Source organism: Myxocyprinus asiaticus, chromosome 1 (genome assembly GCF_019703515.2).
Source record: "Myxocyprinus asiaticus isolate MX2 ecotype Aquarium Trade chromosome 1, UBuf_Myxa_2, whole genome shotgun sequence".
Taxonomy (NCBI): domain Eukaryota; kingdom Metazoa; phylum Chordata; class Actinopteri; order Cypriniformes; family Catostomidae; genus Myxocyprinus; species Myxocyprinus asiaticus.
In genome coordinates, this window is record NC_059344.1 from 17817387 (window position 1) to 17840606 (window position 23220).

The 23220-nt window shown below is 40.6% G+C and overlaps 1 protein-coding gene across 1 annotated transcript in view; it reads left to right on the forward strand.

Moving 5' to 3' along the window:
• LOC127448654 (segment polarity protein dishevelled homolog DVL-2-like) overlaps positions 1–8355 on the forward strand; it is a 32561-nt gene extending 24206 nt beyond the window's left edge. Inside the window, exons 14-15 of the mRNA XM_051711345.1 lie at positions 178–396; positions 6236–8355. Of these exons, the coding sequence (XP_051567305.1) occupies positions 178–396; positions 6236–6771 (755 nt within the window). The 3' untranslated portion in view covers positions 6772–8355. The remainder of the gene's footprint in view (positions 1–177; positions 397–6235) is intronic.
• Positions 8356–23220: the final 14865 nt, after the last annotated feature.

The following is a 23220-nucleotide window of genomic DNA, read 5'->3' on the forward strand; positions in this document are numbered from 1 at the left end:
GAATCACCTTTCCCACTTTCATATTCTATTTTGAGGCACAAAACTATTTTACCCAGTGTGGATTACAGTGCTTCAATGTTCTTTTAATTTTGATTGAAAAGTGATTGATTACCATGGATTTAGTTTCTTAACTGCTTTTCCCATCTCTCAAACACACACACTTCCTCCTCCTCTCAGACATGGTCAACCTGTCTCTTAATGACAATGATGGTTCAAGTGGTGCTTCAGACCAGGACACTTTGGCTCCGCTTCCATTGCCAGGGGCAACACCGTGGCCCATGCTGCACTCCTTCCAATACCAGTACCCTCACCCCTTCACCACGCAGCCCCCTCCCTACCACGAACTGTCCAACTACAGCTACGGCCCAGGCAGTGCGGGCAGCCAGCATAGTGAAGGTAACAAGAGACTCTCACCCTTAGTCTAGGGGTATATTGGTTAAAATTTCTCATGCTTTTGTAGTTATTGGTTTGGTTCGATTTGATAAACGCTTATGTTGCTTTTAGTGGTGCATCTAATAGGACATTAGAATAGAAAAATATCAACAAACTGTAAAATTACAGACAAAAATATACTTTTTGTGAAATGTGTCAGCATTTATTGGAATGTACATAAAACTGAAATGAACAGTTGTGTTGTCAGTGTCAAAGAGCATTTTGACACACTGGCAACTAGTGAACACCACACAAGTTCAGCATCACACACACACACACACACACACACACACACCAGTATGTTTAAAAACAACTCTGTGTGTGTGATGAGACACTCAGTATCGTTACATGGACAGTTATAATCGAGCTACAACAGGTTTTTGCATTGTCTTCATCTGTTTGTCTAAGTATACATGACAAAATGCATAACAGAATATTTGAAGGAAGGATGACAAATATGGCAGGTTAAATACCCATCATATGTTGGGATGGTCTTGCAGCTAAATATGATAATTTATTGCAATTCACTGACATAAATAAACAAGACAATCTAAGAGGTCTAGCATGAAAAATGGTTAAAGTGACTTAAAGTGATAGTTCACCCAGAAATGAAAATTCTCTCATCATTTACTCACCCTCATGCCATCCCAGGTGTGTATGACTGTCTTTCTTCAGCAGAACCCAAACAAAGATTTTTAGAATATCTCAGTTCTGTTTGTCCATACAATGCAAGAGAATGGGTGCCAAATTCTTGAAGCCCTGAAAAGCAGAAATCCATATGAATCCAGTGGACTAATGTCATCTGAAGTGAAACACTAGGTGTGTTTAAGAAATAGATCAATATTTAAAACTTTTTTACTAAAAATGTTCACTTCCGGCCAGCTCGTTGACGAGGGTGGAGTTCAAACTGCCTCGTGCGTTACGTAAGCACGTAAGCCTCATCTGCATAGATATTCATACGTAGATACCTTATTAGCAGCTGTTTCTATGGGCCGTGATACTGTTTCCACACAAAAGCAGTTTATGCAGCGCTCTGAGCAAGGAGCTCGGTCTGAGGCATCTCTTCCACTCACTCACTTGCATTCAAACCGATTCAAACAGCTCTCCTTTTTGACCGTTCCAAGATGGTGCCGCAGTTGTCATATCCAAACCAGCCTAATGAGGCATCTACTGTATGTTTGATTTTCTATGCTTCTCTGTTGTAAACAACACTGCGCTTCCATATTTTTTGAATTTCACGTGTCAGTTCTCACATGAATTTGCAAATTTGCTTACATCACGCAATAGGCAGCGTGTATTCGACACTTGTGAATTTTTAGTAAAAAAAACATTTTAAATACTGAAATTTTCCTTACACCTGGCATTTACCTGCATTTTATGGACCTACTGAGCTGAAATATTCTTCTAAAAATCTTTGTGTTCTGCTGAAGAACGAAATTCATACATATCTGGGATGGCATGAACTAATCCTTTAATGTACTAATGCAACAACAACGCAAAACAGTCTTTTGCTAAAAGAACAAAACCGCAATCCACTGAGAAAGAAAATATTTTAACATTAAACGTTTTCTGTCCCATCATTAAGCACGTTAAGCCACTTCTCATCTGTTTTTTAATGTGCTAAAAAGTTTGGTTTTCCAGGGCAGCTGTTTTGGTACATTAAGCAAACATGCCTTATAATGGGAGAGAAAACATTTATATAGTAGTGTATTTCTTCATGGATTACAGTGTCGTTGTTTAAATATGTTGGGCCTCATGTATTCAGATAGAAGACAAAGGCAGGCCTAACACAGTCGTAAAAACATAACTCAAGCCCCCACCTTCTAAGTCGTAAATTTTACTGATAAAAATCGCGCCAAAATCAAACAAAGGGAGTCCAAAACAGACTACAAATCCAGGAATCCTTGCTCACTGGAGGATCGAACTCTCGACTCCTATTGGATGAGGCACACAACAGAACGTCCCTCGAACATGACATCATCAGGAGTTGAAATAATTCTGAAATGCTTAAAGATTTCACTTCCAGTGACTTAGTTCACTGAATACGGACGTAGCTTTTTGCTGCTCTCAGGTGCAACCTCGTGGCACAGGGAAGTAATGTTCGACTTGAAACTGTAGCCATACAATCTCCATCTCGCTGGACGAGTTGAGATTACTCTGTGTTCAACCAAACACTCTAACGGATCCGAAGGAGACCGCAGAGCAATTCGCATCTTCATCCGTTTGCCTACAGAAGTGAAGAGATTAAAGATTTCTCTTCCATCTTCAATCTTCAAGTCGACATTTCTGAGTTCTCCGCCAGCCCGCCGAGAATCAACAGCCGTACCGCCTGCCGATAGAGCGAGGAAACGGCCTCCCGTCATCACCCGAGCCTCAAGGAACCGGGTCAGAGTTAAAGGACGGATGAACACACATTCTACCTGTGTCCTCATGCGATACAAGTAAGAGGTTTACGTCTGGGCAGAGATAGAATATTATAGTGTGTTATTCTTGTGTTTCAAGGTTTTTGCTTGTACAGTTTATGGACCGCCATGTCCGCTCATTATTAATACTCAGGGTATTAATTATCACAAATTTGTTTTGCTGTATTGTGGTCCAACCTAATTGAATTGTTGTGCAATTTCGCCATCGTGGGTGAGACAGCAACTGAGTTCATCCACTAAATAGTCAAAGTACGCGGGACTGTTTACGAGCCGTCCACCGCGTCTCTGAGCGATGAACTAAACAGCTGTTTTCTCTCCCACGATCGCGAAATCAGCTTTAGGGCCGTCACTTCTCTCTCTCTCGTACTAACCACACACACACACACACACACACACACACACACACACACACACGCAGGCACGCAACCCCTCACAAACATTCTGGCACACATTTTGGCTCGTAGATAGCTTAAATGCTAAAGTCCAGCTTTGTCCCTAAGCTATCGTACAAGCGGATATACGCGGTAACTGGTAGACACCATCTCCGCCCCCATTCTTGGTCATATTCCCTGGCGGAAGTCTCGCGTGACATACTCTCCATGAGAGTCACGTCCGTTGTTTTGTGCGCGTCCCTCCTTACACACACACACTGTCACACACACACACACCCAATGTGTTATAGAGTTATTTTTATTTCCATATGTAATCATATCACTGTTTAGTTTGTAGTTGTAAGTCGGAAGTTTATTGACTGCATTGTATTAATTATTAATTGATATTACTGCATAAATAAACTTTTGTTTATATTTCAAAGAGAAGTGTTTTGGTTTGTTTTGCATACACCTGTGTCATGCTGACGGGATGTCAGGGCTCGGATTCAAACCTTCATTCATTGTTTTTTTTTCCCGAAAATCGATATTCTTCGGATGTCGATTTTGCTAAGAAAACAATCTAATATTGAGACCGTTTTAATATTCGGTTATTAGTCCCTGATTCCAGGGTGGTGCCCCGTCAATGTTAATCCTTATTAATATTCTATTGATTTTTGATAATTGATAATTATCTTTGATGATTGTTGAATTTGAATGATCAATAAGCTAGTGTTAATTTTAATGTTTCATCGATGTTAACAATTAACGATTATCTTTGATAATTGTTGATTTTAAAGGATTAAAAAAAGCTAACATTGATTCTCATCGATGTTCTATTGATTTTAATAATTAATAATTGTCTTTGATAATTATTAATTATTGCTAATAACCAAACTTGCTCCTAAACGTAGCACACTACATTTACTGGAGTCCCATATGAGGTTTTAATGAGTTAGATCCAATTAATTAATTTAAATATTGATTAATAACTACAGAAATAATTGTTAATTATTTCTGATAGTAACACTGATCTAAACAACCAGTAAAGCCCTACAAATAGTTTACCATAAGCAAAATATAAGAACATTTGATATGCAGACAGTTATTCCATCAACGTGCGCTACCCCGGCGGCTTTCGCTGTTGTGGACTGCCTCCATGTTTGTGTCCGCCTCTTCCGCTGAACGCATTTAGATGCGCTCTACAATATGGAACAGCCTTTCCCCCCTCCAGTCCGGCCAGGCCCCCCTGAAGAACCGGCCCAAAGCATTAAAATCCCCAATTCCGAAAAAGTTGGGACAGTATGGAAAATCCTAATAAAACAAAAAGGAGTGATTTGTAAATTCTGTACACCCTGTGCTATATTGAAAGCACTACAACAACACATTATTTGATGTTTTACCTTGTGAATTTAATTGTTTTTTGAAAATATAAACTTATTTCAAATCACATGTTCCAAAACATTTGAGACAGGGGAAAATTTAGGACTGATAAAAATCTGACGAGCTGAATTAACAAGGTGATGTGAAACAGATGTTATACGGGTGAGGCAATTGTGTTAGAAGGAGACTCAAAAAAAAAAAAAAAAAAAAAAAAAAAAAGCCTAGTCCTTCAAGAGGAAGGATGGGTCGAGGCTCAACAATTTGCCAACAGATGCTTCAGCAAATAATCCAGCACTTTGAGAACAATGTTCCCTAAAGACAAATTGGAAGGATTTGGGGCATTTCCCCCTCTAAAGTGCACAATATAGTTAAAAGATTCAAGGAATCTGGTCAAATCTCTGTCCGTAAAGGGCAAGGCTGAAAACGATTTCTGAATGTGTGTGATCTCATGTGAAAACATCGTTCATCTGTAATGGATATCGTGACATGGGCTCAGGAATACTTCAGTAAACCTCTGTTAGTCAACACCATTCGCCGCTGCATCCACAGATGCAAGTTAAGACTTTACAATGCAAAGCAGGAGCTCTACATCAACACTGTCCAGAAGTTCTGCCAACTTTTCTGGGCTCGGTCTCATCTGAGATGGAAAGTACAACAGTGGAACGGTGTTTTGTGGTCTGATGAGTCCACATTTTGAATAGTTTTTGGAAAAAACAGCTGTCATGTTCTGTGGGTCAAAGACGAAAAGGACCATCTAAGCTGTTATCAGTGTCAGGTCCGAAAGCCAGTGTCTGTATGGGCCAGTGGTGTGTCAGTGCTCATGGCATGGGTAACTTGCACATCTATGAGGGCACCATTAATGTACAAATTTTGGAGGAACAGATACTGCCACACAGATGCCATTTTTCCAGTGGCATCCCTGCATTTTTCAGCAGGACAACCCCAAATCACGTACTGCCCGGATTACAAGTGCATGGCTGCATAGGCAGAGATTGTGGGTGCTAGATTGACCTGCCTGCAGTCCTGACCTGTCTCCAACTGAGAATATGTGGGGCATTATGAAGCTCACAGTATGGCAAGGAAGACCCCATACAATTGTGTAGCTGAAGACCTGCATAAAAGATGAATGGGGGAAAATTCTGCTTGCTAAACTAAACAAACTTGTGTTTTCAGTGCACAAATGCTTAATTAGTGTTATTAGAAGAAATGATGATGTTTCACAGTGGTAAACTCTCGACTGTCCCAACTTTTTTGGAGTGTATTGCAATCATCTGATTTGAAATAAGTGTATATAAAAACACACACACACACACACACACACACACAAAAAAAAAAAATGAATCCCGTTTTGTTTTTATTAGAATTTTCCATATTGTCCCAGTGTTTTCGCAACTGGGGTTGTACAAGAAATTTTCTCTTAGTCCAGTGATATCGAACAAGTAAACATACTGACTGAATTACTGATGTAGTATCAGAGAGGTCTGGTAATTGTAAAGTCTGGGAAATGTTTGTCTATTGTGGGACTAATTTAGGTGTGCAAGAGGACTGTTCGTGTTCTTTGAAGAGATTTGTGTGCCTAGAGAACCTGCTAACACAGATTATGTGTGTTTTGGTCTCTCTCCTCCTCAGGGAGTCACAGCAGTGGCTCTACACGGAGTGACGGAGAAAGGAGAAGGGGCAGTAAGAGTGTAGCTGGCAGTACAGCGGGTGGGAGCACACGTGATGACAAATCTCCTGCCGTGGGCGGGGCTGACTCACGTTCTGGCAGCGGCAGTGAATCAGACTCCTCTGTTCGCAGCAGCCTGAGACGGGACCACGGCTCGGCCACGCCCAGTGAACACAGTCGCTCAAGTCAGCGCTCGCATCATCGTATCCCGCCCACTCACCTTGCTCCGTATCCACCTGGAATCCCCATCCCTTACAACCCAATGATGGTGATGATGGTGCCCCAGCATCCACACCCACACTTAGCACTTGGAGCCCCACACCCACAAACACCTTTGCCCCCACATCCTGGCTTGCTGCCCTCCAGCACTCTTGGTGGACCTCCTGGAGCTCCACCAACCCGAGACCTGGCCTCAGTCCCTCCTGAGCTCACGGCCTCCAGGCAGTCTTTCCACTTGGCCATGGGCAACCCCAGCGAGTTCTTTGTGGATGTTATGTAATGAAGGGGAAGAAAAGATTCAAATGTGTATAGGTTGATGCATGAGGGGATGGATGAATGATTTGTAATATGTGATGACTGTGTGTTTTGCTCACAGTTGACAGTAAATGCAGTTTACTATATAAGTGCAGGAGTTAGTGTTTGTCCTTACCGGTAGGAACAGGGTTTATGTAAACAGCTGGAAATTTAAGTGTAGTAAGTCTAGCACAGCACAGATTTCAAAATCTATTTTATCTTCGTGGCATTAATTGCAACAGGGTCTGGCCATCTAAATGTTTTGTAAATAGAACTGGCTTACTCTTTCTCAGAGTGCTATTTTTTTCCTAAAATGTTTGACAGATTTCAGGAGGCTTTTGATTAAGATCTCTGAAGCCCCTCATCAAAAATATTTCTGATGGGAATTTCAAGTTCACTTTCTGACAAATTCAAGTTCATGTCAGGTCTTGCTGTGTGTGTGTGTGTGTGTGTGTGTGTGTGTGTGTGGATTTATTTTCAAAATTGCTCAATCAGGACAGGGGTACTGCAGTTACACACTTTTAACTGACCAAAATTAAGGACATGATTTCCATTGGAACACAAGCATGTTTTTAAAAAAGCAACCAAATGAAGAGTGAAGCCCCAGTGGAGACCTGGTGATTGGTTTTAAAATTAAACTAACCAATGCTAAAAATGCAAAAGTTTATATGCCTTCAAAAACCTTAAAAAGGATGCAGTTTATTATTTGAAATAAACTGCTAGTTACAAAGGTTTGTGCCTTCAAATAATGTTTAAAGTGTACCAAGGACTTCAAAGAATTTCTCTCATGCACTCTATACTGTATGCTTTAAAAAAGATTGTCTGTGTACTGCTGAATAGAGCCAGGGTTTATGGAAACGAATATTTGCTTGTCAATTTCTGGGACTTCAAGAACTCACAAAACATGGCTGTTCTGTCTGCTGGTATTAGAAGAAAGTTCCTTTTTTGGAAGACTTTTACAAATAGGCAGACAAAAAAGTTATAGTGCTAAAAAGGTACACAGATGAAGATTAACCCTATAGAAGGTACTTTTAGGGTAGAATGTGTTGTTTATGTGATTATTCCCATTTCTACTCCAGAGTTTGTTATTTGTCTTTTTATGGCTGATAATCATAACCCTTTGTAAGTATGTGTTTATTGATATACAGGTTAAAGTATCCAGGTGCTACGTTATAGATATGATTCTTGAAGGAGTGCCATGTTACTTTTGTATGTCTTCAGTCAAAATAAATTTGTGATAGAATAAATTCCAGATCTGGTCATTAAGTTTTGTCTCTGCAATGGATCAAATTAAGCATTTTATGATAATAGCTTTGTGTTTCAGCTTCAAGCTTTGTACTCTGTTACAAAAACAACCATGGTTAAATGTCCATCACTGATGTGATATTCAATTACATACACAATCACATCAGGTTATTACATTTTAATTCAGTCTCCAAACTAAATATTGTCCCTGTGCGACTCCAACCCATTTATGCATGATATTCACATTTCACTGCTGATTTAAGGCTTCAGATTCTGTAAAGCAATAAGACGTTCATCACCTTCATACCACTTTGTGATAGACTTATAGGTCCAGTATAACATCCTGAATTTTGTTGCTTTAGTGGGAGTTAAAACTGTATCTGTCAAAACATTCTCCTTATCAAATAAAGATATACAAAATTTAGATTTTTCCAAAGGAAAAATTCATGCACATGCAAAATCATTATGTACAATTAAAAATATCCAAAAAATGTTATCTCTTTTTTTTAAGTGATCATTACGTTTTTATATATATATATATATATATATATATATATATATATATATATATATATATATATATATATATATATATATATATATAAAGTGAGACTTTATAAAACATTGTATTACTTTTGCTTTTATTATTTGCCATGTTGGGTAGTAATGGACTGTAATCTGGATTAAGTAATCAGATTACAAAATAAAGTACTTGTAATTAGACTGCATTACATTTTTAAATGTGCGTAATAAGATCACAAATTACAGGGACTCTGGGATTGACAAATAGCAGATTGTTTGATTTTATGTTTACTAATGTTCAATGATAGAAGCATAAATTGATGGTTGTCATATTTTAAAGGTGCACTCAGTACCTTTTTGATTGTGTCATCTTGAATTTACAGTGACACCTAGTGGTGTGGTTGCAGCATCATTCAAAATCAATAGTTTTCAGTTACAGATGACATTGTAGAAATTCACTATTCACAATCATCCATGATTCATTTAAATCCAATAGTGAAAGTGTCCAATAACAAGACAGTTACTGAGATTAAGCGAGTAGTATTCAGCTGGTCATGTGACTAAAATGGAAGCCCCCATAATGAGGGCGCCCCTGCCCCATATAGAATAAAATAGCTTTTATAAGGTTACTGATATGACTAGAGTCATGATTTTACACGTTTCAAAATTACAGTTAGTTGCTTTAGGAGTAAAACTTTTTTAATGAGGAAAAAAATGACTGAGTGCACCTTTAAGATATAGATAAAAGTTCTTGTGTCACGACCAAAAGGGTTTCTGAGTGTCCTGGAGGAGGGTCTGTGGTGGGAAGAGCCACTAGCTGTTAGAGTCACTCAAGGACGAAATAGGCTATAACAGGTTGTCCGGCACATTAGGGCTCTCGCTGAACACTGTTGTCTTGGTATTTACTGCAATTTCGCCATTTAGTTTAATTTGTTCTATCCAGGGGCGTAGATTCTGGGGGGAAGGTAACCCCCTCCCCCAATATTTATACCATGATCAATGGAAACCTGAAACTTCTTCACAATGTAACCCCCCAATGTTCAAGCCAAATCTATGCCCTTGGTTCTATCCATAGGCACTTCCGCTTTTCAGGAGATAAACAACATTCAGGAAGAAGAATAACAACGGCTTGACAGTCAGTCATGTTGCTGCGTAAAGTTAGTCAAAGTTCTGCGATCTGCGGCACTGTCCTCCGTCTACAACCAGCTATTACAGGGTGAGAGTCATTGTTTACATTGGTATCAAGATAATTTGTTTAAAATGGTTAGGGGCCCTTATTGTGTTGTGATTTTATAGAAATGGCTTTTTATATATGAATAATAAACTTTTCTGTTTTAAAAAAATCAGAGCGCCGCGCCAATCTGGAGCTCTTGCGGCAGTGCAGAATACACATCTGTATGCGAGCCAAACAGCAGATGTGAGATCAGTCACAATCAGGGTTTAAAATGAACTTTTTGGCTCATCAGCCACTGTGGATAGTAGTTTTCCAAGGTCACTTGTCACTCAGCGTTTTCACTAGCTAAAATCCCCCACCTCAGAAAAAGTGATAAAGGTAACTAGAGACTGTAACTGCATTTGTTTGGACATTTTATGTAAACAAGAATGATATGAGTTCAGCAGGACACAGGGCTAATGGTTTAAGTAACCTATAAAATATCCAAAGGCAAATGCCAGTTAGAACAGGAATAGGATAGAACAGGAGGAAAAGTTGTCAATTTTTTCCATAATTCATGGCAGTTTCAACCCCTTCATATTGTAGACTACTTGCCTATGAAAGTTTACCATTGTTCTATTATTGTTTAACAGAAGCATTTGTAATGACAAGGCCATTAGGTAAGACCATGAGTGGCTTCGCATTACTGTGGTTAGATTAATGTTGATAGTCTTTTCTAAAAAACAAAAAAACAAAATGTAGTATTTGTTATGAAAAAGCTAATAGCCTAAACACATTTAGAAACCTTTAACTACAACTTTCACAGTCTAATAGATTTGCCCTAATTGATGTAATATGAATCTATACAAGTTACCAGTTAGTGTTACTGCATTAATATAAATATATATATATATATATATATACAGGTGCATCTCAATAAATTAGAATGTCATGGAAAAGTTCATTTATTTCAGTAATTCAACTCAAATTGTGAAACTCGTGTATTAAATAAATTCAATGCACACAGACTGAAGTAGTTTAAGTCTTTGGTTCTTTTAATTGTGATGATTCTGGCTCACATTTAACAAAAACCCACCAATTCACTCTCTCAAAAAATTAGAATACATCATAAGACCAATAAAAAAAAAAACATTTTTAGTGAATTGTTGGCCTTCTGGAAAGTATGTTCATTTACTGTATATTTACTCAATACTTGGTAGGGGCTCCTTTTGCTTTAATTACTGCCTCAATTCAGCGTGGCATGGAGGTGATCAGTTTGTGGCACTGCTGAGGTGGTATGGAAGCCCAGGTTTCTTTAACAGTGGCCTTCAGCTCATCTGCATTTTTTGGTCTCTTGTTTCTCATTTTCCTCTTGACAATACCCCATAGATTCTCTATGGGGTTCAGGTCTGGTGAGTTTGCTGGCCAGTCAAGCACACCAACACCATGGTCATTTAACCAACTTTTGGTGCTTTTGGCAGTCTGGGCAGGTGCCAAATCCTGCTGGAAAATGAAATCAGCATCTTTAAAAAGCTGGTCAGCAGAAGGAAGCATGAAGTGCTCCAAAATTTCTTGGTAAACGGGTGCAGTGACTTTGGTTTTCAAAAAACACAATGGACCAACACCAGCAGATGACATTGCACCCCAAATCGTCACAGACTGTGGAAACTTAACACTGGACTTCAAGCAACTTGGGCTATGAGCTTCTCCACCCTTCCTCCAGACTCTAGGACCTTGGTTTCCAAATGAAATACAAAACTTGCTCTCATCTGAAAAGAGGACTTTGGACCACTGGGCAACAGTCCAGTTCTTCTCTTTAGCCCAGGTAAGACGCCTCTGACGTTGTCTGTGGTTCAGGAGTGGCTTAACAAGAGGAATACGACAACTGTAGCCAAATTCCTTGACACATCTGTGTGTGGTGGCTCTTGATGCCTTGACCCCAGCCTCAGTCCATTCCTTGTGAAGTTCACCCAAATTCTTGAATCGATTTTGCTTGACAATCATAAGGCTGCGGTTCTCTCGGTTGGTTGTGCATCTTTTTCTTCCACACTTTTTCCTTCCACTCAACTTTCTGTTAACATGCTTGGATACAGCACTCTGTGAACAGCCAGCTTCTTTGGCAATGAATGTTTGTGGCTTACCCTCCTTGTGAAGGGTGTCAATGATTGTCTTCTGGACAACTGTCAGATCAGCAGTCTTCCCCATGATTGTGTAGCCTAGTGAACCAAACTGAGAGACCATTTTGAAGGCTCAGGAAACCTTTGCAGGTGTTTTGAGTTGATTAGCTGATTGGCATGTCACCATATTCTAATTTTTTGAGATAGTGAATTGGTGGGTTTTTGTTAAATGTGAGCCAAAATCATCACAATTAAAAGAACCAACGACTTAAACTACTTCAGTCTGTGTGCATTGAATTTATTTAATACACGAGTTTCACAATTTGAGTTGAATTACTGAAATAAATGAACTTTTCCACAACATTCTAATTTATTGAGATGCACCTGTATATATATATATATATATATTTTTTTTTAAGTAAAGATGATTATGTGTAGTAGGGATGTGGCCAAAGCCGAATACCTTATTCGGAAAGGGACGAATAATGACTTCAAAAGAATAATATTTTATATATATATATATATTTGTATGACTGATTATCCAAGAGGCACAAAGATAAAAAGACATTTTAAATAAACATATACACAATTACAAAGAATTCATGAATCTGTGCAGCCAATATTTCTGAAGTGTAAACCTTATTAATGAAAATGTGCACAGCATGATTTCAAATCGGATGGCCGTGGTCTCGACTCCGTTTGCTGTCTCTGGGTAGTTGACAAATATGTAGTAAAAAAGCACAATAATTTTTTTTTTTTTTTTTACATGAAAAAAAGAAATCTATTTATGTAGTGTAAAGTCTGATATTTAAGAAACTATAAGGGGTCACTAACTTTATCAATTCTTTCACTTTTTTTTTTTTTTAACATTTTCACTGAACTGCACTGTAAATGTGTCCTATGGTGTGACATAACAAAATGAAGAAAAAAAAAGTTAAGTAATATGCAAAAAGCATGAGAGAGATTTATTTTCATTGTTAGACACTTATTTTCATATGGTGTTTTTTATTTATGATGAAATTATGAATAACACCTTTTCCCCCATTACCTGTTGAACTTTTTGGACTTTTTCATTGAATGCAAGACAAACTTTGCTGTCATCCTTTCAAAAATGTTGAAAATTATACCAGTTTAAGATGAGTGATGATTATATCTACCCTAATGCAATATTCAACAGTTTTTTTAAACATAATTTGAGATAAAAAATAAATTTTTGGTTCTTTTATGTGTGTCACACCATAGGACATTATGTCACACTAAAGGACAGAAATGGCAGTTGTTAGATTAAAGAGGAAGTAAGAGGTATTACATTCAAGCATTTTTATTTAACTGAATTTATGTCAAAGAAGAAAGTTTAATTTCATACAAACAATATCAAACAGTTTTTTTTTGTTGTTTTTTTTTTAAACAAAAACAAAAATAATCATTTTCGTCAACAAAACATCTTCTCTTTGCCATTGTTGCCATCTTGCAGCATCAAGGGGATTGTGTTTGGCTAGCTGAATCTCAACATAACAGCATTTTGTGCATTTCCTGTACATGCATTTTTTGTTTTCAGCATTGCATGTAATGCCTTTGAGCAGCAATGACAAGCTTCGTGTTTGAATTATGCCCCTGTGTGCCATGCTATCAGTGAGGAGCCGCATATTTTCATGCTCATAGCAAGCACATGTGTTGCGGTCAGTTGCTTTAGCCTCTATAATGTAAAATGGCCTATATTTCACAAACTGTCTGTAAGACATTGAATGTTTCCTACTGGAGTCTTTACAATAGTCACCGTAGAGGTATCGTAGAGATTTCGTGAGAACTCGTCACTGCTTTTTGATCACGCTGCCAACAGTATCTTTCTTTCCAGCCAGAGGTCTACTGTTTTCATCGTTTGACAAGGACACAACATCTTTTCTCTTCTCAGTGGCTTTTTTTTATTCTGATGGCACACAAAATTTCTCACTCAGTTGCCTTTTTGCCTTATTTTGAGTTAGTCGCTGCATTTTTCTTCTGATACATTTTGTCTTTCGTTCTTCAATTTTGATGCGTTCTTTCAGCATTTTATTTTCCATCTATAGTCCTGCTACTTTTCATTTTTTTTGTTTGGTTCTTCCATCTTGTTTGTGTGGCCTCTGATGGTGAAGGATTATCTCCTTCCACATTATGGGGTACCACTGGTTGAAGAGATAACACTTCTTGAGGAGGCTCCTCTGAAGTTGTGTTTAGAATAGCACTGAGTGCCTTTTCTTTTGCCCTGCATCTTTTTTTGGATTATCTCCACTTTTTGCGCAGTTCATTCTGCTTCCTGTTTGGCAGCAAGTTGATACTGAAGGTTTCCACTCTCCCCTCAGCATTTCTTTTCATGATACCTGTTTGAAATATTGTAACATTTTCTATTTCAGTGACTATAATTCTTTACAAACACACTTATGTGTTCCAATTGCATAATTCTACAGTTATAAGCACTCAGTTATTCATGTGTTATAAAAAAAACAATCATAACTCATTATAAAATTAGCTTGTTGTCCACCAAATTTATTAAAACTTAATTTTAACAAGACTATGTAGGCTGTGCCTTGTACTATGCAGCACAGCTAAATATGATTAATGCTCAAACTATATTCATTAAGATGAATTACATTTTTAAATACAATTGTTGCATTTTTCAAAGCAACATTTAAACTATTTACTTTCTTCGCCGTTCTCTTAGGATCTCCTCCCTTCTGCGTGGATCCCTGTTGATTTTCTCTCTATACTTTCATGTTCTCTCTCTCCCAATCATTTTTCTCCCTCAATTCTTTCTGTCCAAAAACCTCTGTTAATTAACTTTTATAACTATTTATTTTCATGACACTGAATTGCAGTATCATCATACATCATATCATCACTATAACAGTACAAATGTTCTGCAAAACAGCAGAAAGTAGTTCAATTATTGCAATTAAAACACTGAAAATGATCAAAAAAAGAATAAAAATGAGTTACATTTGATTTAATTATTTAAAATGCTTCTTTAATAGACCTTGTCCTCCTGTGTGACATGTTTATCCTTTGGTGTGACAGTACAGCTGTCACACCAGAGGACATTTTCTGTCACACCAAAGGATGTTTCAGCCTTTTGTGTGAGTTAATGACCTTGCTATTCTTAGCTAACATGTCATTAGCAGTTAGCAAGACACATTTGCACAATTTTCCATAATTATGCAGTTTAGCATAGTTTTTAGTAAAAAAATATATATAATTTAGTGGTGTCACACCAAAGGACAACAAAACATAAACACTTTTAGAGCTTTGAAACAAGTTAAATATTTTAACAATTTAGAGACAAAAACTTACCATGTGCACATGTCCTGGCCTTCACAGGGGGCTTCAGAAACATGATCTTGAATGGGGTTATAGAAACTAAATAAAGTCGTCTGTGGAATTGCCCGATTTAAAATAAGGATATGGTGTCACACCAGAGGATGTGGTTTTCAGTGACAAAATGTATCAACTTCCTACGCTTTTAGATATATATGGATGAAAAATGTCCTGGTTACTTTCATAACCTCCGTTCCCTGATGGAGGGAACGAGACATTGTGTCGATGTAGTGACACTAGGGGTCACTCTTGGGAGCCCCAAACACCTCTGCTTTTTGAAAAAAGCCAATGGGAATTGGCGAGTGGAATTTGCATGCCACTCCCCCGGATATACAGGTATAAAAGGAGCTGGTAGCAACCACTCATTCAGGTTTTGTGCTGAGGAGCCGAGACAAGGTAACCAGGATGTTCCCTATCTGTCACTCACTCGATGTTGTGTCGATGTAGTGACACTAGGGGTCCCTATACAAAACGCCACAACTAACTGAACTGTGTTATGTGGACTGGCGGTGGGAGACGGGCAGACCACTGTGTCTCGTAGCCAGTGCACCAGGCAGTCACGTAACTTCCCCCAACGCTCTTATGAGCGTCGAACGGTCCTTTGGGAACAAGTCGACTGCCCAACAAATAGGGACAGGCTAGCCCAGCCGTGGCCTCTTTTTTCTCCCCAAAAAGAGTGGAATTTGTTAACCAACTGGGGGTTATAAATGTCTACGTCGGTCTTACCGAGTCTTATCGGAAGTATGTCATGTGGAGAAGTCGCATGGTAGGTCCTACCCGAGAGGGGAGGAATTTCTACAAACATGGTGACCGGGGGCAGAGGGGCCTCTGCCCAAGGAAGACGCAGTTTACTGACAGGGAAACGATTTAGCAGAAGATATCACATGGGGTCACCTACAGGGAACCAGCACATGTGGAGCACCTATCCCAGTACAGGACCTAATTAGCACATGTACTGGGCCGGCAGCGAGTTTCTCCACAAACTCGTCTGCCACAGGGCTAAAGAGGAAAGTCATCCAGGGATCACAACTTGTGAACACGACTGGGGTCAAAAGCGCACATCTTCACCTCAAGGTAGGGGAAAGGTGATATGCGCAAGCGGTACACCCGGCCAGCTGTCCCGGAACTTACCTGCTCGTACCTGACAATACACGGAATGAAACCGGCTCAACCCGGAGATTATAGAACCTCGCAAAGGTGTTGGGTGTTGCCCAGCCCGCTGCTCTGCAGATGTCTGCCAAAGAGGCGCCACTGGTCAGGGCCCAGGAGGCTGCTACACTCCTAGTAGAGTGGGCTCGTAACCCCATGGGGGACGGCACGTCCTGAGCATTATATGCCATCACGATGGCGTCAACGACCCAATGGGTGATCCTGTTTGGAGACAGTGCTTCCTTTCCACTGTCCACCAAAGCAGACAAAGAGCTGCTCTGAGCTTCTAAAGCTCTGCGTGCGATCCAAATAGATGCGTAAAGCATGCACCGGACACAGCAACGCCAAGGCTGGGTCTGCCTCCTCCTGGGGCAATGCTTGCAGGTTCACCACCTGATTGCTAAAAGGGGTCGTGGGAACCTTGGGCACATAGCCCGGTCGGTGTCTCAGGATCACGTGAGAGTAACCCGGACCGAACTCCAGGCACGATTCGCTGACAGAGAATGCCTGTAGGTCCCCTACCCTCTTGATGGAAGTGAGTACAGTCAGGAGGGCTGTCTTCAAAGAGAGTGCCTTAAGCTCAACTGACTCCAGGGGCTCAAAGGGAGCTCCCCGTAGACCCGAAGGACTACAGAGAGGTCCCACGAGGGGATGAGGTACGGTCTGGAGGGATTCAACCTCCTAGCGCCTCTCAGAAACCTGATAATCAAGTCATGCTTCCCCAAATACTTACCATCCACTGCATCGTGATGTGCCGAAATGGCGGCTACATACACCTTCAAGGTGGAGGGGAACAGCCACCCCTCCAGCCTCTCCTGCAGGAAGGACAGCACCAATCCAACTGCGCATCTCTGGGGGTCTTTGCGTCGGGAAGAACACCACTTAGCGAACAGATGCCACTTCAAGGCATACAGGCACCTCATAGAGGGACCCCTAGCCTGAGTGATCGTGTCTACCACCGCGGGTGGTTGCGAGGAGCGTGAGGTCCGAGAACCACATCTGGGTGGGCCAGTAGGGTGCTACTAGGACGACCTGCTCCTCGTCCTCCCTGACCTTGCACAGGCTCACTGGGGGAAACGCATATTTGCATAATCCCGGGGGCCAGCTGTGTGCCAGCGTGTCTATACCAAGGGGTGTCTCGGTCAGGGCGTAACAAAGCAGGCAGTGGGAGGATTTCTGGGAAGCAAACAGGTCTACCTGTGCTTGACCGAATCAACTCCAAATCAGCTGGATCACCCGGGGGTGGAGTCTCCACTCTCCCCTGAGCATAGCCTGTTGTGACAGCGCGTCCGCTGTGGTGTTGAGGTCACCTGGGATGAGCGACTTGAGGCGCTGCTGACTCCAGAGGAGGAGACGGTGGGCGAGTTGTGACATGCAACGGGAGCGTAGACCGCCTTGACGGTTGATGTACACTACCGTTGCCGTGTTGTCCAACCGGACCAACACGTGCTTGCCCTGGATCAACAGCCGGAACCTCCGCAGGGCTAGCAGTACTGCCAACAACTCGAGGCAGTTGATGTGCCAACGCAGCCGTGGGCCAGTCCAGGAGCCGGCGGCTGCATGCCCGTTGCATACAGCGCCCCAGCCCATCTTGGAGGCATCCATCGTAACCATGACGCACCTGCTCTAGGGGAACCCCTGCCCGTGGAAATGCAAGGTCGGTCCAAGGGCTGAAGAGGCGGTGACAGATCGGCATGAAGACCATGCGATGTGTCCCGTGGCACCATGCCCATCTCGGGACTCGAGTCTGAAGCCAGTACTGAAGTGGTCTCATATGCATCAACCCGAGCGGTGTGACCACCGCTGAGGATGCCATATGCCCAAGGAGCCTCTGAAAAAGTTTCAGTGGAACCGCTGTCTTCTGTCTGAACGCCTTCAGACAGTTCAGCACTGACTGTGTGCGCTCGTTTGTGAGGCGCGCCGTCATCGAGACTGAGTCCAACTCCAAGCCGAGAAAAGAGATGCTCTGAATTGGGGAGAGCTTGCTCTTTTCCCAGTTGACCCGAAGCCCCAGTCGGCTGAGGTGCGTAAGCACCAGGTCCCCGTGCGCACACAACACATCCCAAGAGTGAGCTAGGATTAGCCAGTCATCGAGATAATTGAGGATGCGGACGCCCACTTCCCTTAGCGGGGCAAGGGCTGCCTCTGCGACATTCGTGAAGACGTGAAGGGACAAGGACAGGCCGAAGGGGAGGACCTTGTACTGGTAAGCCCGACCCTCGAAAGCAAACCGCAGGAAGGGTCTGTGTTGAGGTAAGACCGAGACGTGGACGTACGCGTCCTTCAGGTCTACCACCGCGAACCAATCTTGATGCCGGACGCTCGCTAAAATGCGTTTTTGCGTCAGCATCTTGAGTGGGATCTGTGCAAGGCACAGTTCAGTACTCGCAGGTTCAAGATTGGCTGCAACCCACTGCCTTTCTTTGGTACGATGAAGTAGGGGCTGTAAAACCCCTTCTTCATCTCGGCCAGAGGGACAGGCTCTATTGCACCCTTCCGTAGAAGGGTAGCGATCTCCGCACGCAAGGTAGTGGTGTTCTCACCCTTTACCGAGGTGAAGCGGACGTTGCTGAACCTGGGCAGGTGCCTGGCGAACTGAATCACGCAGCCGAGTTGGACGGTCCGGGTCAGCCATCGCGACGGGTTGGAAAGCGCGAGCCACGCATCCAAACTCTGGGCAAGGGGGACCAAGGGGACAATCACGTCTGACGTACCGACGGGTGGGCCCTCGCGGCGGGGCAGAGCCTGAGGCGCCACGTCGAGGGGGCTCGAACCCCGTGGCCATGCTGAATTCAGAGACATCGAAGCACTTACCTAGCACAATGAGGACAACACCCATCCACGAACGATGTCTCCATGTGGGCTGCACCCAGATACGTAAGACAGCGATTGTGGCCATCAGAAGTGGAGAGATAACGACCGCAACCAGGAATAACACACAAATGGAAACGCATCTTTAAAAAGATGTTCCGTGTGTGCAGCTCTTTTAGAATTGAAAATATACTCTTTTAGAATATACTCTTTTGTTTTGTTCTGCCGAAGCGCCCAGGGGCGTTCTCTGCACTCCATGGGTGCAGAGGGGGAGAAGCCGCTGAAATGCACCGTAAATCCAGCAGTTTGAGGTGAACGGTAGGGAGAAATTTAATTAATTGCACTGAATGCAACCGCTCGGCTCCGAAGGGAAAATCTGAATGAGTGGTTGCATACCAGCTCCTTTTATACCCCTATGTCCGGGGGAGTGTCATGCAAATTCCACTCGCCAATTCCCATTGGCATTTTTTCAAAAAGCAGGGGTGTTTGGGGCTCCCAAGAGTGACCCCTAGTGTCACTACATTGACACAACATTGAGTGAGTGACAGATAGGGAAAACTACTTGCCATTTACTAAAATAGACACTTGTAAAATTATGCCAGTGGTATTTATCAACATTTTTATGCTTTTCTTTTTAATTTATAAAAGTTAGAATTTATTGAACCTTGCTTGAGACAGTCACACCATAGGAAAATTTTGAGATTTGGCTCAAAAAATAAAAAAATCTTATGACAATGCAGATTGTATAATAACAGGTTGATGTAAAGTAAAGAAATGTTGAATCATTTAATGCATTTTTAAATGATGACAATACTATTTATTAATTTTTATCTTGTGTGACAGCGAAAATGCCATGTCATGTCAACAACCTCTGTTAATTGTGCGCGTCTGGAGCTTATCATGTGTAACACTAAGATACGACATCACTGAGCGTGGTTGCCGCAGTGGATGGCGTGAAGCCTCCACACGCGCTATGTCTCCGTGGCAACACGCTCAACAAGCCACGTGATAAGATATGCGGGTTGACTGTCTCAGACGTGGAGGCAACTGGGATTTGTCCTCCGCCACGCGGACCGAGGCGAATCACTATTGTGACTACGAGGACTTAGAGCGCATTGGGAATTGGGCCAATCCCAAATTGGGAGAAAAGGGGAAACCCCCCCCCCCCCCAAAAAAAAATTACATTTATGTCCACATCTAGTTAAGACTTATTTCTGAAAAAAGTTAAAATGCTCCATAAAGGTGTAAGTGCTTCATAGAGTATTTATCTATTAGGAATATTCCTCCTTATGTAAAACGAAGAAACTGAAACATGCTCTGCCTTTTTTTTTTTTTTTTTTAAACTGTGCTACCTCTGGTAAGGCACTATATAAATTTAACATTATTATTATTATTATTACTAATATTATTGTTATTATTTAACTAAATAATGGTGTATTATTGTAAAAGTTCCTGACAGACTTACGGGACTTTATATACTGTTTGTAGGCTATATTGATTTTATTTTCATTTCTTTTAATGTTTGAATTTTTATTTATTATTCACTGCAAAATGTGTGCTTGACATTTCACATTTTGCTTGACACCTTATAATGTTGTTATACATGCACAGACAAACGAAAATTCTGTTTCATGCAGATATTAATATCTGAAATACCAGGAGAAACCACAACATATTCCACAGTTAATGTAGCCTACAAATTCAGCTTCATCTGGTAAGGAAAAAAAGAATTAAATGATATTTTTTTAAATAATAATGGTATAATAATAATAATAATAATTATTATTATTATTATTATTATTATTATTATTAGGCTATTATTGCAATAGAAAAGTGCAAGAGTAACATTTAAAAATGGGCGTTTCGTTTAGTTTGGACGTACTTCCTGTTTAAGCCCCTCCCACATCCGTTTCCACCTGAAAACAGATGACGGCTGTGTCTCGTTTGGAAAGATGCGTCCTCCAGAGGTCGCATTTGTCGGCCGCATCATCGAGACTGTCTCTTTCATTTCATTTTATTTTATATTTTTATTGGGAATGCAAAAAAGGTTAACAATTGTATAAATGTAAGTGCATATACATAAAAGGCATTGACAATAGATAAAAAATAAGAAAAAGAAAGACAAAAAAATAAATAAAAATGAGACAGCCTCGATGACGTATGCGGCCGACAAATGCGACCTCCGGAGGACGCAGCCTTCCAAACGAGACACAGCCACAGATATGAACAGATACAGATTAGTGATGGGAAGATTGGATCATTTTACTGACTTGAATCTTTGAGTCTCGTTCAGCAAAATGAACGAATCTTTATTCAAGTAATTTAGTTCATTTCGTTCATTTGAGCAGAATTAAATTAAAATGTTAAATTTTCAATAGCCAAATCCCCCCCAACACGTCTACTTACGCAAACTTTGATTATAGTCCCAATAAGGAAAAATTGATAATGCAGCCAAGGACAAATGATGAGAAACAGAAATGTTTAGTTCACCTCTGAGACTCGGTAAGTGAACTAATCATTTCTGTTTCCTGTACAGCACCTCTGCGGTTTTCAACAAACGAACGGAGGTTGCGCAATGCACATGCGCGGCAACACAAAATGAACGAATCACTCTCTCAGACTACTCGTTCTTCTGAGTCACAGAAAACATTAGTTGAAAATGAACGACCCATCACTAATACAGATACAAATACAGATAATGGCTGCGCTGCACACTCCTAATGTGTAGCCTAATTTTACGAAAGCTCTGAACCGTAAGGTGAAAAAACGGTGAATAAAAAAATACAATAAAAAAAAAATAGTGTCTCAGTTCCTTCCTGAGCCTAAGTCTTAATTTTTTTTCTCTCTTCAAAAAAATAAATACAAATAAATAAATAAATAAAACGTTTTTCTCTCTTCAAAAACATGCATGCGGTTCCAACCTTGGCCACCAGGTGCCACTATCAGTAAACATGTAATCTTATGCTTTTAACGCTTTCTCTGTTGCTATATAGCTGAATAATACATTTATTGTTTATTTAAGGGTTTGCAAACTTTAAGACAAAATCAGGTTACATATGTTTGAAATGGCATTCGTTGTCGTGTAACAACTGGAGTTATTTTTTTGTTTGAAATTGTTGGTCTTTCTAAACCATCTATGCCGTTTGCTCAGTGTTACATGGTGGAAGCGAAGGAATGTGTTGAGGAAAACGGGAAACATGGGGAAATTATTATTATGTCTGTCCTTTTGAAGTGTTAGGGGTACATCTGGTAATGTTAATATTGTTGTAAGTAATCTAATTTCTAAACGAAAAGATCATTTATAAATTCAATCCTAGCGACTGAACGGGGATGTCATGTGCAGACTTTCATGGTGGAATTTAATTATAATAATTTATTTTAATATAACAAGTTGTCTTTGCTTTTTAAACACACTGTCTACTGCAGAAGTGAAGAGTTCCAGATGAAGAATGACAAATAAATATCCAAATATTGTTGGTCTGTCTAAACATGAGCTAGACAGTTACGCCGATGTAAAATGCTGATCCCAAACAAATTGGTGAGTAAATTGGGATTTCGGGGTAATCTTGAACTCGAGGTTTAGGCGGCCGCTGTTGATGTGTTCTACTTTTATAGAGCACATTTAAAAACAGCGAGCGGGCTAACCAAAGTGCTGTACAGAAATCAACCTTTAATGGGATTAAAGGTTGATCCCATTAATACAAGTACAATTATCCTGAATAAAAATAAAACGTATAAGTATATTGAGTTGTGTACTTGAATACATTCAAGTTTCCCGTTTTCCTCAACACATTCCTTCTCTTCCACCATGTAACACTGAGCAAACGGCATAGATGGTTTAGAAAGACCAACAATTTCAAACAAAAAAATAACTCCAGTTGTTACACGACAACGAATGCCATTTCAAACATATGTAATTTGTCTTAAGCTTTGCAAACCCTTAAATAAACAATAAATGTATTATTCAGCTATATAGCAACAGAGAAAGCGTTAAAAGCATAAGATTACATGTCTACTGATAGTGGCACCTGGTGGCCAAGGTTGGAACCGCATGCATGTTTTTGAAGAGAGAGAGAAAAAATGTAAGACT